The sequence below is a fragment of the Desmodus rotundus genome, chromosome 3 (assembly GCF_022682495.2).
Source record: "Desmodus rotundus isolate HL8 chromosome 3, HLdesRot8A.1, whole genome shotgun sequence".
Classification (NCBI taxonomy): Eukaryota; Metazoa; Chordata; class Mammalia; order Chiroptera; family Phyllostomidae; genus Desmodus; species Desmodus rotundus.
In genome coordinates this window covers 17,616,090-17,630,736 of record NC_071389.1, presented here as the reverse complement: position 1 = coordinate 17,630,736, position 14,647 = coordinate 17,616,090, and the positions used below count along the sequence as shown (strand labels likewise).

The 14,647-nt window shown below is 48.8% G+C and overlaps 1 protein-coding gene, 2 long non-coding RNA genes and 4 other non-coding genes across 7 annotated transcripts; 5 read left to right on the top strand and 2 right to left on the bottom strand.

Moving 5' to 3' along the window:
* Positions 1–1,792: 1,792 nt before the first annotated feature.
* Positions 1,793–4,965, bottom strand: RAB42 (RAB42, member RAS oncogene family). The gene is made up of 2 exons (XM_024554673.3): positions 4,688–4,965; positions 1,793–3,944 (listed from the first exon to the last, which is right to left on the bottom strand). Exons 1-2 carry the CDS (start codon positions 4,960–4,962, stop codon positions 3,521–3,523), a joined length of 699 nt encoding a protein of 232 aa, XP_024410441.2. The 5' UTR covers positions 4,963–4,965; the 3' UTR covers positions 1,793–3,520.
* A 3,601-nt stretch (positions 4,966–8,566) lies between these two features.
* On the bottom strand, positions 8,567–11,096 carry LOC123479137 (uncharacterized). The gene is made up of 3 exons (XR_006654667.2): positions 10,769–11,096; positions 10,021–10,124; positions 8,567–9,668 (listed from the first exon to the last, which is right to left on the bottom strand). It is a non-coding gene; the product is annotated as an uncharacterized lncRNA (long non-coding RNA).
* Positions 11,097–11,296: 200 nt separating this feature from the next.
* Positions 11,297–14,449, top strand: LOC112299278 (uncharacterized). Its single transcript, XR_002974250.4, has 5 exons — positions 11,297–11,584; positions 12,930–13,026; positions 13,322–13,404; positions 13,726–13,777; positions 14,221–14,449. It is a non-coding gene; the product is annotated as an uncharacterized lncRNA (long non-coding RNA).
* LOC112299710 (small nucleolar RNA SNORA16B/SNORA16A family) lies at positions 11,980–12,114 on the top strand. The gene has a single exon (XR_002974300.2). It is a non-coding gene; the product is annotated as a small nucleolar RNA SNORA16B/SNORA16A family (small nucleolar RNA).
* On the top strand, positions 13,076–13,206 carry LOC112299714 (small nucleolar RNA SNORA44). The gene has a single exon (XR_002974303.1). It is a non-coding gene; the product is annotated as a small nucleolar RNA SNORA44 (small nucleolar RNA).
* Positions 13,432–13,551, top strand: LOC112299717 (small nucleolar RNA SNORA61). Its single transcript, XR_002974305.1, has one exon. It is a non-coding gene; the product is annotated as a small nucleolar RNA SNORA61 (small nucleolar RNA).
* Positions 14,075–14,148, top strand: LOC112299671 (small nucleolar RNA SNORD99). Its single transcript, XR_002974270.2, has one exon. It is a non-coding gene; the product is annotated as a small nucleolar RNA SNORD99 (small nucleolar RNA).
* Positions 14,450–14,647: the final 198 nt, after the last annotated feature.

Genomic DNA, 14,647 nt, shown 5'->3' with positions numbered 1-14,647 from the left:
CTGCCTCCCACTCAGTTTGGCCCCATGACGCCTCTCTTCACAGCCTCATAGATCCCTTGAGTGGGCAGCTCAAATATGTGCTGATGTTACTGTTGCTCTTGGCTGAGGTGTCAACACAGTGAGCACCCGAAGAAGAGGCAGCCAGTTTATCCCCTTCCTCCAGCATCACCTGCCACTCAGCCACCGGGTCACTCTTGTGGCCTACCACCAGGAAGAAGATGTTGAAGGGTTTCACTCTCTCCAGAACCTCCTGATGGCACTGGATGATGCTCTCAAAAGATGTTGTGTCTGTAACATCAAACAACAGAAGGCCTCCCGCCAAGGTCCCATAGTAGGCGCCAGTCACTGACCTCAGCAGCCAAGAAGAAATCCAGAGTTAGTTTTGAATCCTCCACTGAGAACACAAGTGGGTGAGGGAATTCAAGCAGTTTAATGGAAAAGGCTGGGGTAGAGTCAAGAGACCTCAATTCTTGATCAGCTGTGTGACATGTAAGTAGCTTCTGAGTACCGTCCTGTCTGCGTATGGAAGAGACTTGATCATTCGGCAAGAATTTATGAGCTGGCCCTGGGCCTGCCAGTGGGGCACCATGATGAATATAAACACCGGGAGCAAGCCCTGGCCAGGCAGCTCAATTGGTTAGAGCCAGGGTTGTCCTGTTACACCAAGGTTGCGGGTTCAATCTTGGTCAGGGCACATACAAGAATCAACCAATGAATGCATAAATAAGTGGAACGACAAAACATCTCTTTCTCTCTCAGAGATCGCTCTCAAATCAAATAATTAAAAAAGAACAGGGAGCAATCCTATGATTGGATACATACAAAACTGCTATTGCGACGGGCTGCCTGCAAAGGAGAGGTTCACAGGGCCGGGGGAGAAGGTCTGACCAGTTGGGCCATAGTTCAAAGGACCCAAGTGAGGGGGTGGGGATCTCTTTCAAGGAGCAAGAACTGCATGTGTACCAGTCCCGAGGCAGTGTGGTGAGGCGACGGGCCAAGTCATGAAGTATCTTGTAGGCCCCTCAAAAGAGGGGGCTTTACCCAAAAAGGAACAAGAGCCTTTGCCAGTGTGGCTCAGTGGCTGGAATATCCATCGTCCCTGTAACCAGGTTGTAGGTTCAGTTCTTGGTCAGGGCACATACCTGGGTTGCAGGCTGGTTCCCTGGTCTGGGCACGTACAAGCCCCGGTCTGGGAGGCAACCAATTGATGCTTCTCTCTCTCATTAATGTTTCTCCCATCGGTATTTACTGGCTATGTAATCTCTCTGGGCCTCAGTCCCCATATCAATAAAATGGAAAATTAAAGTACCTGCCTTATATAGTAGATAAGAAGAGCTCAGTCAGTGCTAGCAGCTGTTCCTTTTGCCCAAATCTCTGCTTTTAGTTTGGCTCTTTCTCCTCCAGGTCCTAGCTCAAAAGTCATCTCAGCGAGGCCCTCCTCACCCACCTGCTCCAAAGGACCCCTGTCACTCTCAGTCCCATCTCCCTTATCTGTGGCCTTTAAAGATTTTATTATTTATTTATTTTTAGAGAAAGGGGAGGGAGGGAGAAAGGGAGAAAAACATCAGTGTGTGAGAGACACAACTGGTTGCCTCTTGCACGCCCCAGCTGTGGACCTGGCCTGCAACCCAGGCATGTGCCCTGACCAAGAATCGAACCAGGAAACTTTCAGTTCACAGGCAGGCGCTCAATCTGAGTCCCACCAGCCAGGGCTTATCTGTGGTCTTTATAGCACTTACCACAACTAGAAGTAGTTTGCTTCATTTATTTACTCATTTTTCTCTCCCTCTCCCACTAGAATGTCAGCCCCAGGAGGGCAATTCTGTAACCCCAGAGCCCAGAGCAGAGCACTGGTTCATGTTTAAGAATCTGACGAAGGAATAAAAATATGCCGTAAAGCAAACAATTCCCTCTCCTGGCCCAAGCTTTCCTGTCTGTGAAATGGGGATAATCATGCCAGTCTTGTATGGTTGTCATAACGATGAGCAAAGACTTTTTTAAAAGAGGAGGCAGGAGAAGGCAGTGCACACAGAGACCCCAGCTGGCCCAGCTGCCACGGGGAGGAAGCTAAGAAACTCACCCTGATTGAAAACCTCCCAAGAACGGGAGGATTGTCAGCACCTGTTACTGAGAAAGAATCTGAGGCTCAAAGGGGTGGAGTGACTGGCTCCAGGTCACAAACTGAGTCAAGTAGTCTTGCTCTGTTTGCTGTGGCATCTGCCCATGCTCTTCCCATGCTCTTCCCATGCCCACCGGCACAATGACATCTTCAAGACACTCCCTCTACACCTACTGAGATTCTTCCCTACATAAACGCCATCCCCTCCAGGAAGCCTTTGACTGAGCCAGGACATTCCCTGTTGAGTTTCTGTTGCAAATTAGGTTCCCCAGAAGGCATTTACAGTTGACCATGAACAACTCCAGGTTTAGAGGTGCTGACCTGTGCAGTGGAGTCTCCCCACACATACACATACAGGGGTTCCCCACTATGCAGTTCCCCTTGAATAACATGGATTCAAACTGCGAACGTCATTGGAAAAGTCCAGGTATGAGTGGACCTGCGCAGTTCAACTAGGTCAAAACTGTGCTTTTCAAGGGCCAACTGTATTAGGGCATTATTGAGATTAATACCTGCTCAGGGAGGAAAGGAAGAAAGCAGGATTGAGCAGAGGGAGGGAGGGAGGATTTATCTGTGATTCAACAATAGTGGCTTCAATGGACTCCATAATGAGTGATAAAGCAGGGGTTTGACCTTCAGACTTGTTCATAGTTGGGACAAGAAGGCCAGGCCTTTGATTACTCTTCTCCCATTAGATGGAATTGGATGTGGGCTGCACCTGAGGGGCGAGGAGTTCCCAGAGAGTGGGGCTCCTTGTCCCACAGCACTCCCAGCAGCTGGGGGGTGTGGGGTGGGAAGGGTGGTGAAGAGGAGGCTATAAGCTCTTCAGTCCTGCCTCCCAGATCCATATCCAGTCCAGCGGTGCCGGGCAGCAACAACCACACCTAAATCTCATGCTCAGACTCATCCAGCCAAGCCTGAGGATCTAAAGAAGCTGGGAGCCAGGCTCCCCTCGAAATTCCCCGCAGCCGTCCTCACCTGTGCAGCCATGTACAGACTCAGCGTCCCAGCGTCCCAGCGTCCCAGCCCAGGAACGCGGCTGGAAATGGCCACATCTCAGCCAAGAGAAGAAGGTGGTGATAGTTCATGTCATTCAGTTCTCAGCACGTGGCAGGTTCTGGCTGAGCGTATCCCCCCATTATCTCATGCGTGCACCCTCCCCCCGCCCTTGAGGTAGGGTGTTTCGTGAGGAAACAGGTTCAAGAACAGGAAGCTGCACACCTGCATCTAGTGGACCTTTCTAGTGGAAAGGAGCTGAGCTCTAAGACCCCAAAATCCAGGAGTCATGACTGTGCCAGAATACTGTTTATATGAACGCTTAGGGTATGTTCTGTCATTTGCTCTTCCATCCCACCAGCACCTCCGGGGGTTGACACCGCTTCAACCCTTTCCCTTCCAGAGTCAGCACTGGCATGGGCCTGCATGTTGCTGCCTGCTGGGAAGCCTAGGGACTTGAGTCTTGTTGATGAGCCGAACGCCCCCCCAGTCCTCCTCCAACTTGATGCTCCCCTGCTTCAGGGCTTGCTGGATGGCGTCGGCGAGTGTGTCGAAGGCCAGGTCCACGTTGCAGTTATTTTTGGCTGAGGTCTCCATGAAGGCCATGCCCAGGGAGGCAGCCAGCTCCTCTGCCTCCTGCGCGGAGACACAACGGGTGCTCTGTAGGTCACTCTTGTGGCCAACCAGCAGGAAGATTGCCTTGTCGGGCCCCTGCGTGGCCATGACCTCCTGGTGCCAGTGTGGAATGTGTTCAAAGGACTTCCTATTTGTCACATCAAAAACCAGCAGGACACCCACCACATTCCGGTAGAAAGACCTGGTGATACACCTGATGGGATTGGGGAGTAAGTTGGGAGGCTTGTGTCTTCAAGACACCCCCAGAGGCAGAACCTCCCCTGTATCCACTGACAGCCTCCCCTCCTTCCCCACTGCCTGTTACAGCTCATTTCACACCACCTTGTGCTTCTGTTCCTGGACTCTGTCTCTCTCCCAAGACACTGCGTGCTTCTCAGTTAAGAGGCAAATTTGATTCACATACTCTCCTGACCAGTCCTCCATTCCTGGAGGAAACCTAGTATTTTCCTGTGTGAAGGTCTGCTTCCCTGTTCTCTGTCTGGCAAACTCCTATGCATCCTTCAAGGCCAACACAAATCTCTCCTCCTTTCCCATCTCCTTGACCTCCGACACTGTGCTCCTGTGGGCTCCCCCAGCACCCACATCATTCATCCCTCCAGGTTTCAATGTCGGGTCCTTCTCCCTTGTCCCCAAGGCCTGAGTGTTCCTCTGGGGGCCATGGTGGAAGGGACAACCAGGTCTCAAGTATCTGGCTCAGGGGTTTGGTCCACCCAACTGTATTTGTCAGGTGAATGACTCGAGTGAAGGGCCGAACCCCAGGGCAGGGACACCCAGACCTCTAATTTTGGGCCACTGAGGCTGACCCCTCTGAGGGATCTCCATGGCCAGTTAGACCAGCATTGATCCCGGAACTGAGGCCCCTCACCTACTCATTTCTCCCCTTCTCTTCCCTCCTCCATCCACCTCGAATCCACAGCACTCTGCCCCATCCCGCACCTGAAACGCTCCTGGCCCGCGGTGTCCCAGAACTGCAGCTTGACCCACGGCCCGGCTCCCAGTTGCAGTGGGCGGCTGTAGAACTCGACGCCCACCGTGGGCTCGGACTGGAGCTCTGCCTCGGGCACCGGGGTCCCGAGCGCGCCCCCCACGTAGCGCCGCAGCAGCGACGTCTTGCCCACAGCCGCGTCCCCCAGCAGCAGGATCCGAAACTGGTAGCGGCAGCCTCCTGCCTCCATGGCCCGAGTCTCGCCTTTACCCGGTCCCGCAGTCATTGTCCGGCCCCGCCCTGCCGACTGGCCTTGAGGGGTGGCGCTGCCCCCGCCCAACGCGGCCGCTAAGTGACGCGTCACCAGCACGTGGGGGACTGTGGAGCCTGGGTCGTTTTCAGCCCAGGGGGCCAGACCCCGGGGAAGCTGGCTGGTGGAAACACCTAAGTCACTTACTCTCTGAGCCTCAGTTTTCTCTGTAAAATGAGGATAATGGTACCCCCTACTTCACGGGTTGAAAAGATTAAACTAAAAGTCGGGAGGACTGGGGAGGAACCATAACCAAAGAGGAATTGGCCTGAGACTAACAGTGCTAGAGCGGTCACCTCATTCATTCACCTGCTGTGACGGTTTCTCTCTCCAGCATCACTCTTCTGTTAGTTATACCAGCTGGGCCCCCTGCTGCTGGACCTGGAGACAGCACTCTGGAAAGCCAATGGCTTATAGGTGCCCCTTTTCTGCCCAGTGCCCTTTCCTGGGGCCCCACTTACCCTGCCCGGGGGCCTCCTTCTCAATGTTCAGGTTCAATGTTCAACAGTCCCCACTGCTTCCTCCTGTCTGCCTGTGCCGGGCCCCAGGGCCCAGGGAGAGGATGGGACACAGTCTAGCACAAGAGGCAGAACAGACACAGACAACTGTGATAGTAGAGGGAGTGCATTTGGCCTGTGGACTGGACAGCTAACACTGATGAGGCCAGATGGTCCATTCTTTATGCTTTGTGGGCAGCAACCCTTTGAGAGGGGGCTCAGATGTTTGGCTTGTCTCAGGTCTGGGGCTCACATCTGGGTTTGTCTTCCTCTTTTAAAAATTTATTTATTGCTTTTATAGGGAGAGGAAGGGAGAGAGAGAAACATTCATTTGGTGTTTCACTTATTTATGCATTCATTGGTTGGTTCCTGTATGTGCTCTGTCTGGGGATTGAACCCACAACCTTGGGGTATTGGGATGATACTCTAGCCAACTGTCCAGGGCTGTCTCACTCTTTATTACCCCCTTGATATGCCACAAAAGGGGACTGCAAAGTAAGTCCCAAGAGGACCAGGACATGGTGGTCAGTTCTACTTCCAAGATCTATTCCACCCTTTCCAGTTTGGCCTTCTGGCAATCCAGAGCATCAAGGCTGGACTTCTGGCTAGTCCCAAACAGGTAGATTTTTAGCAGTTTAACTTGTTTTGGCAAATTGGTGGGGTGGGGTGGGGGTCCTCACTATTTCAACCATCACATCATCACATTTCCTCCTCACACAACCTTTTGAGTAGGTGTTGTTATCCTGTCCATGTTTACAGATGAAGAAACTGAGGCTCAGAGAAGTTAAATAACCAGCCCAAGGTCACTCAGCAAGGAAGAATGAGACCACCTTCCAAGTTTACCAAAGGTCAAGGCGCTGTTTGCTACCATGTTTGCTCTATTGTTTCTGACTGAACAGGTTGGGGATCTGAAAAGGCCCAGGTTAACTCGAAACGCATCAGTGAGAAGCCACCTGCATGGCCGAGCCTGAAGGAACCTGGCTCTGCCTGCCCCTTCTTCCAGGAGTCGGAGCGAAGCCTGACAACCTAGGAACCACGAGGCACCAGAAGGAAGGTTGTGTGTGTCAGAGGGATCCTCGCCACCAGCTCTGCCCAAATCAAGAGAATCTGCCCGCTCCCTCCTGCCTCACCTATTCCTCCATCAGCGTGTTCTCCCCACCTTGCTCTTTTAGGCTGGAAAATATATTTGGTGTCAGGTTCTTGCAGATGCCCCCAGTCCCTCTTTACCTACCACTGGGGCTCTGAGCTCCAGCCAGGCTGAGCATCTTTCCTCTTTTCGCTCTCAGCCAGAACACTTCCCTTCTGCTCTCCAGAGGGCTAACACTGCAGCTTAGACCCCTGCCCTAGGGAAGTCCCACTGACCGGCCAATGAGGTCACATGTCCTTTTAGTCCGCTGTGAAGTCTGTCCCCCTTCTAGGTGTGAGCCCCTTTGGGGCAGGGACCAATGGTTGTATCCTCAATGCATGATACAAAATAGAAACTCAGTAAATACGTATGGTTGAGTGAATGAATGAAAGTGGAGAAGTGCTATTCATTCATTCATTCATTCCGTCAGTCAGTCAGACACCATAACAGAGCAAAACTTGGGGAGGTCCAGGTCAGAGAAGACCTCTTACAGGAGGTGATGGGTCTCCAAGGACAATGGGAGCTGGGCTGCTGGGCAAAGGCAGAGAGGCATGAAATAGCTTGAAACGCAGTTTGAACCCAGCCTTCCCAGAAAGCTGTATGGTCAGCACACGTGGGCAAGTGCACTGTCAGCATCAGTCTCCTTGAACTTCCTCTCCCAGACACTGTGGGTTGGGGTCATGTGCCTGCCTCTGACTGCACCTAGCACTTGAATCTTGATGTCAGCTGACCTATGTGCCCTGGGGGCAAGTTTTCTCCCCCCTCCCACTCCTGCTTCCCCTTCTGTGAGACAAATGGTGGTGCCCATCTGACAGGGTAGTTCTGGAAAAATGTGTTGAGAAGTCGGTGATTTGAGGGCAGGTGAATTACATCACCTAAATGTTTTCTTGCTTACTTAAAAAAATATCTTTATTGGGGTAAAACTGACACAATAAACTGCACAGATGAAAAATGTACAATATAAGGAGTTGTGACATAAGTTGTGCACCCATGAAACCACCGCCATGATCGAGATAATGAACATTAAAACCCCCCAAAAGTTTCCCCATGTGCTTTTCACATTCTTCTCTCCTGACCCCCACTCCCAGGCAACCACTAATTTGCTTTCTGCCACTAGAGTTCTTTACATCTTCTCGAAGTATATGTAAATAAAACCACACAGTACATAGTGTTTGCCTGGCTTCTTTCACTCAGCAACGTGAAGTCATCCATTTTGATGCACATATAGTCTGTTCCTTTTTATAACTGAGTAGCATTCCAGTGCATGAATATACACTTTGTTTACCCAACCCTTTGTTGAAGGACATTTGGGTGATTTCCAGCCTTTGGGCATTACAGATAAGGTTTCTGCGAACATTTATATTCAAGTCTTTGTGTAGACGTGTGCTTTCTCTTCTCTCGGGAAATACCTTGGAGTGCAGTGATTGCATAATACGGTTGGTGCATGGTTTACTTTTTTAGACACTGACACTGTTTTCCAGCGTGGCTGCACTATTTTACAGTCCTGAACACTGTATGAGAGTTCCAGCTGCTCTACCTTCTTGACATCACTTAATATTGTCATTAACTTTTAGCCATTCTGGCGGGTTTGTGGTGTTATCTCACTGTAGTTTTAGTTTGCATTTCCCTAATGACTGATGTTGAGCATCATTCATGTTTATTTGCCATCTGTTTATCTCCTTCAGAGAGATGTTTTTCAAATTCAGTGGCAATTTAAAAAAATTGAGTAGTTTGACTTTTAAGTGTTGCATTTTAAGCGTTCATTATGTTCTAGGTAGAAGTCCCTTGTTGGATTATATGCTTTGGAAGTATTTTCTCCCAGTCTGTCTCTTGTTTTTCATTTACTTAACAGTGTCACTTGAAGGTCAAGAGTTTTAAATTTTGTTGAAATGTAACTTGACAGTTCACTATTGTACTGGAGGTCCCAGAACAAGAAATAAAAAGCATCCAGATTGGGAAGGAAGAAGTAAACCTGTCTTTATTCATAGACATGTAAAAAGTCCTCAGAAACTTACAAGGAAAATTGCTAGAATTAATAAGTGAGTTTAACAACATTGCAGGATACCAGTCAATATGCAAAAGTTAATTCTATGTCTATAGACTAGCAATGACTATTTGGGATTTGAAACTACAAGAATAAAACTATTTAAATAGCATCAAAATATGAGAAACTTAGGGATAAATTTAACAGAAGGTATACAAGATATAAGACCTATACACTGAAAATTACAAAACACGGTTGAGAAAAAGATGATCTAAAAAAATGGAAAGATACGCACCATCCTCATGGATTAGAACTCAATATCATTAAGATGTCAATTCTCCCCAAATTAATCTGTAGATTCAATGCAATGCCAACCAGATCCCAGTAGGCTTTTTTAAAAAATAGAAATTAGCTGATACTAAAATATATATGGAATTTCAAAGGGCTCTGAATAGCTAACATAATCTGAAATAGTAGAACAAAGTTGGATGACTTATCCTACTCTATTTCAAGACTTATTAAAGAGTTACAGTAATCCAGGCAGTGTAGTATTGAGTACAGAAACAGACCTATACATATGGTCAACTGATTTTTAACAAAGGTGCCAAAGCAATTAGATGGAAAAAGAATCTTTTCAACAAATGAAAATGGAACAACTGGATGCTATATGCAATAAAATACCTTGCCTCTTACCCTACACCACGCACAAATATTAACTCGAAATGGATCAGAGATCTAAATGTAAGAGCTAAAACTATTAAACTCCTAGATGAAAACATAAAGATTTTTAATGTCTTTGAGTTAGGCAAAGATTTTATTTTATTATTTATTTATTTATTTTTAAAGATTTTTTAAAAAAAGAACACAAAGAGCACACACTACAAAAATCAATATATTGGAGTTTATCAAAATGAAAAACTTTGGCTCTTTCACACTCTGGCTGGTGAGTTGAGACCATGGTGCAGGGAACAGATTCAGGGAGACTAGTGAGGAAACTACTGCTGCCTCGTGGGTCGTGGGTCGGCAGGAATGATAACATCAGGGGGGGTAGTAAAAACCATGATCCTTGAAGCATCTTAAAGATGGAGAACACAAGGGTGAAAAAGGTGAAGGGCTTATGCAAAACAAACAAATCTCATATATAACAGCACGGTGATTACCAGAGGGAAAGGGGGGTGGGGGGAGGTAGAAAAGGGTAAAGAGGGGATAAACGGTGATGGAAGGTGACTTGACTTGGGGTGGTGAACACTCAATACACTATACAGATGATGTACTATAGAACTGTACCCCTGAAACCTATATAATTTTACTAACCAATGACACCCCAATAAATCCAATAAAGAAAAAAAACGATGGAGAATACAGGATCTGATGTATTGAACGAGATGTTAGAGAAGGAGGAGTCCAGGGTCATTCCAAGGACTTACTGAGAAAAGGAAGAGGAGGTTTGGAGGAGGCAACGCTGTGTCCTGAGAAGCCTGTTGATTAAACATCCCAGTGTGGAGGTCAAGGGAGCAGCAGGATGTAAGGTCTGCAGCTCAGGAGAAAAGTGGGGTTGAAACATTTGGAAGTCATCAGAAAGTTTCTTAGGCTGTTAATCTTTCGCCTTCTCCATAAAATGGGGAAAATAGTAGTACCGACCTTTTAAAGTGCATGTACACATAAAAATTAATAGATTAAGCACAGAATAGGAGCTTAATTATTTTTTTCTTAATTCTTTAATAATTTTTTTTTATTTAGAGAGAGAGAGAAAGAAAGAAAGGGAAAGAGAAACATCGACTTGTTCCACTTATTTATGAATTCATTGGTTGCTTCTTGTACGTGCCCTGATCCAAAATGGAACCAGCAACCTTGGTGTATCTGGAGGATGCTCTAACCAACGGAGCTACCTGGCCAGGCTGGGGCACTTAATTCTTGACAGTTATTTGTACATTGTCGCTTACTCATTAGATGGACAAAATACGCAAATGGCACAGTGACTGTGAGTGTGGTCACTGCGGTGGACTCCCGGATTCGGATACCAGCCCCTCACTTGCTAGCTGTGTGATACATGCCTCAGTTTCCTATCTGTAAAAAAGGGCATAATTATAATGCCTGCACATAGGGTTCTTGTGAAAAGTCGCTGAGGTAATCAGCACAGTTTACCGGTACCTGGCACTCGGAAAAGGTACTTACCTGTTAGCGGAAAAGACAACCTTGAACAAATAGTCCATTCATCCCATGAGTCGCTTCTTCCTAGGACGCCCTCCCCAAGCTCCTCTACAAGACCTTGCAGCGCCCTCCCCGAAACGCCCTCAGTCGCGGCCCGCACCAGGCAGGCCCACGGCGGTCTGACCCGAGCCCTTTCTTTTCCCAGCTTTGAAGATCTCCCCAAACTAAACTCGAGGGCACAGGGGAGTTCGATTCCTGCGTCGGCCCAGCGCCCTCCGCAGGACGTTCACGGAGTTTTGCACAGACGTGAACGAGGTTCTTCCGCCACCGCACACACCCTCTGCTTCGTCCCTCCCCGCACTGCGGAAAGCTGCCCACCCCGCACGCCTGTCGCTCTGGGAGCCTGAGGCACCACCCCGAGCCAGAGAGCAAAGGGACCGCGGGGACTGGGACTCCCAGCGGCCCTTGCGCCGCGCAGCTCCAATCGTCGCGCGCGGCCGACAGAGGCGGAGCCTATATATACCCCTGCACGGCGCAAGGCAGTCCTTTCTCCCGACCGCCGCGTTTGGGCTCGTGTGTGCCAGTCTGGGTCTGCTGCCCTTCGCTCCCGTCCTCTGCCAGTAGTGCCCCACCTTCGCTGCCCTTAGTCTTACCTCTGTCGACCTCCCGAGGCTGCAGGATGTTCAGTGTGGTCCTGAGGAGCCAGGCCTCTCCGCCCGCCCGGGCCGAGGTCTGGAGGGGCACGTGGGCCGCCTGCGCAGAGACTAGGGCCGGCGCCCGCGAGGGCTGCGCCCTTCCCCCCACCCTCGGCCTGTGCAGGCTGGCGCTCGAGTGTGACGGGTAAGTAGCGTGGGCGGGCGGCTAGGTGCACAGCAATTGCGGGCCTTAAGTGGCTTAATTTGGGGGAGGCCGCGTGTTGGTGTCAGACCTTGAATCGAAATATGCCTTTAAAGCCCACAGCTACCTGCTGGGTTACCTTGGGCAAGTGACTTCCCTTTCATTATCTGGCTGCACAACGCATGTTACGAAGGTCGCCCTGGTGAATACGAGGGCAAGGTTTTCTGGAGGAAGGGTTTTAGGGCTATTCAGGTATTAAGTGGTAATTGGGGTCTATAGGATCTCTTGTTTTCTTTTGGTTTCCAGAATGACGAGTTTCAGTAGGCAATAATGATGCGCAGGATTTAGGTGAGTTTTAGGGCAGAGCAGAGCTTGGGCTGTCCTGTGACACAGTGCGCTGTGGCCCTTATCGAAGCTGCTGCTGCTTCCACATAGCTGCTGCAGTCAAAAAGGAGCCCAGAGTGACAGTTTTCCTTGACGGTCGCCGTTCTGTTTGCTGTAACTGATCTGCAACATTTTGGGAAAAGACAGTTTCCATTGTACCTGCTCTTTCTCAGGTATAAACAGATCGTTATTAAAATGGACATGTTTCCACAGACCAGCAAGAAATGTTGATGGGGGGCGATTTTCAACCAGTGCGCCACAAGGATTTTTAAAACGTGCCATACCTGCCAGGGCTGATGTGGCTCAGTGGATTGAGTGCTGGCCTGTGAACCAAGGTTCAATTCCCTGTTAAGGCACATGCCTGGGTTGCTGCCGGGTTCCCAGTTGGCGTGTGAGAGGCAGCCTATGGGTGTATATCTCACACACTGGTGTTTCTGTCCCTCTCTTTCTCCCTTCCCCTCTCTAAAAGTAAATAAAATATTTTTTAAAAGTTTATGAAAAAAAAAACAACTTGCAATACCTGTCAGGGGCACTGACCTCTTTTTCCCTTAGATTGAAAATGTAATGGCAACAGCCAGCACAACAATAGCCATCCAGTGTGAACGAATCAAAATCATACCTATTTTTTTGTCATATCGGCAAAAGGTACATTTTTTTGGTGTGTTGCAGCATTTTAGTAGGTGTGTGTACCGTGAAATGAAAAGGGTTGAAAATCGCTGGGGTGCGGTCCTTGCGTAGCTTTTGAAGAGTAGCATATTGAGGCCGGGATAATCTGGAGGGGCAGATGGGAGTGGGTTGACATCTTCATGGGGAAATCCAGTGGCAAGTGGCACAGATCTTGGCGATGCTTTGGGTCGTTGCCCTTGAAAGCTTAAGGCCTCAATACCAGGATCAAAGGCCAGTTAAACCTTTATGATTCTGAAGACCAAATAGATCATTCAGAACCATTGTGGTCTCATCTTAGCTGTTCCAGGTGAAGATTGCTGGGTGGCTCAGGTTGCTTTGTGGTGAGTGAGGACTCGAGCCATGGCAGCGATGGAACACAACCACCTCAGGACATGGTAGGTTTCTCATGGACACTTGATTTGGGAGCTACCTGGTGATTCAGTACAGCATGTTTCCAAGGGCTGTGGCTGGTTGTAGCCATGGGATCTCCAACTGCATGCGAGAGCAACCTGGAGAGACTTTGACAGCTCAGGTCAGCATAATACCTGCAGCTGCCACTCGCCTTTCCTATAATATCTCAGGACCTGGGCTTGAGAGCCTTCCGCCTGAGTCTAGGTGTTTCCATCAGTTTCCATGCAGATGGATATATTGCATCAACTTTGGTTTAGAGCTTTCACACTTTTTCTGCAGGCTGCCCCCACGTTTCCTGGCGGTGTCTGGTGCTGAAAAAGCTAAGACGTCAGCTTGTTGCCGTCCCTGTGCTTCAAAATAAGGTAAAGTCAGATGTTGTAGACAGCCTGACCCTCCGGTTCCCTTTCCCATCGGATCTGAACACCGGTCTTGGTGGTCGTAAAAGGAGGGAAAGTAATACTGAAGCTGGCCTCACAGCTCTGGAGCATGTGGGCTAGTTTCAAACAAGGTTAAATTCTCTTTGAACTTGTTTCTTCCTCCCCTGTAAAATCAGATAAAGGGAAGAGCAATGTGTGTGACTCGGGGCAGTTGGTATAGTGACGGCTGGCTAATAGTTCTGTATTTGGAAGGGATTTATCACTGGCTTTGTTGCCTCTTGCTTGAGCGTGTTGTTCTTTTTTTAGATCTGTTACCAGTGTGCTGTCTTCATCTATGATTAATGATCTGCGCAGTCGGGTAAGTGGAACAGTTGCCTGCCTTGTGTTAGCTGCCAGGGAACAAAAATTAATGTTTACAGTATGGTTTGGTCTGTTAGGTTTGCCCATCCTAAAGTCCAAGAGCACATTCTGCTGTGAGTAGAATGTAGCAGAGGGGGCAGCCCTGCACTTTGGGACTTCGGGCAGCACGGCTGTTGTGAATATGCTGTACAGGAGCTTGAGCTCATGCTCCTTCGGGGTAACCGCAAGCCACGGGAGGTGGATTCGGTAGAAACAAGTACTGTCTAGCTTGGGGCATTTGTTTTATTTTAGGGTGACTGGTCTGGGATGAAACCTAATCTAAGTGGACATCTATGGATGATAAATGCGGATATGGGACTGAGACCAGCTCTTAGGAAAGTGTCTGGGTGGCACTGATGAACTGGGGTAGTGTTAATACACTGGCTTATACTTCCTTTTCAGGAGACAAGCTGTATGGGAAGAAGCAAGCTAAAAGACCGGTTTGTGAGGGCCAGAATGGAGACCAAGGAACATTAAATTCCCTCCGACCACCCCTCCACCCATCCCCCATGCTCCGCCTGCTGCTGGTTCTTGAAACAGGCCTCTGCCTACCTCTTATCTGGGGCTGGTCCCCTATCCATCCTGCCCTACAGCAGGGAGGACTGTCTTAATAAACTCTTAATGTAATGAAGTTGTCAGCCTCTTTTGGGGGGCTCAGTCCCAGGAAATTTTCCCAACAGGTTAACTGTAGGTGGAAACAGTGACCTTGGTCATTTTGTGAGTGCTGGTACTCTATCTAAGTACTTTGTAGACCCAAACTAAATCAAAGTCTCAATCTCTTGATTAAAAAAGTCTAACCTTCAGGACAATATGATTAGTTCCATAATTG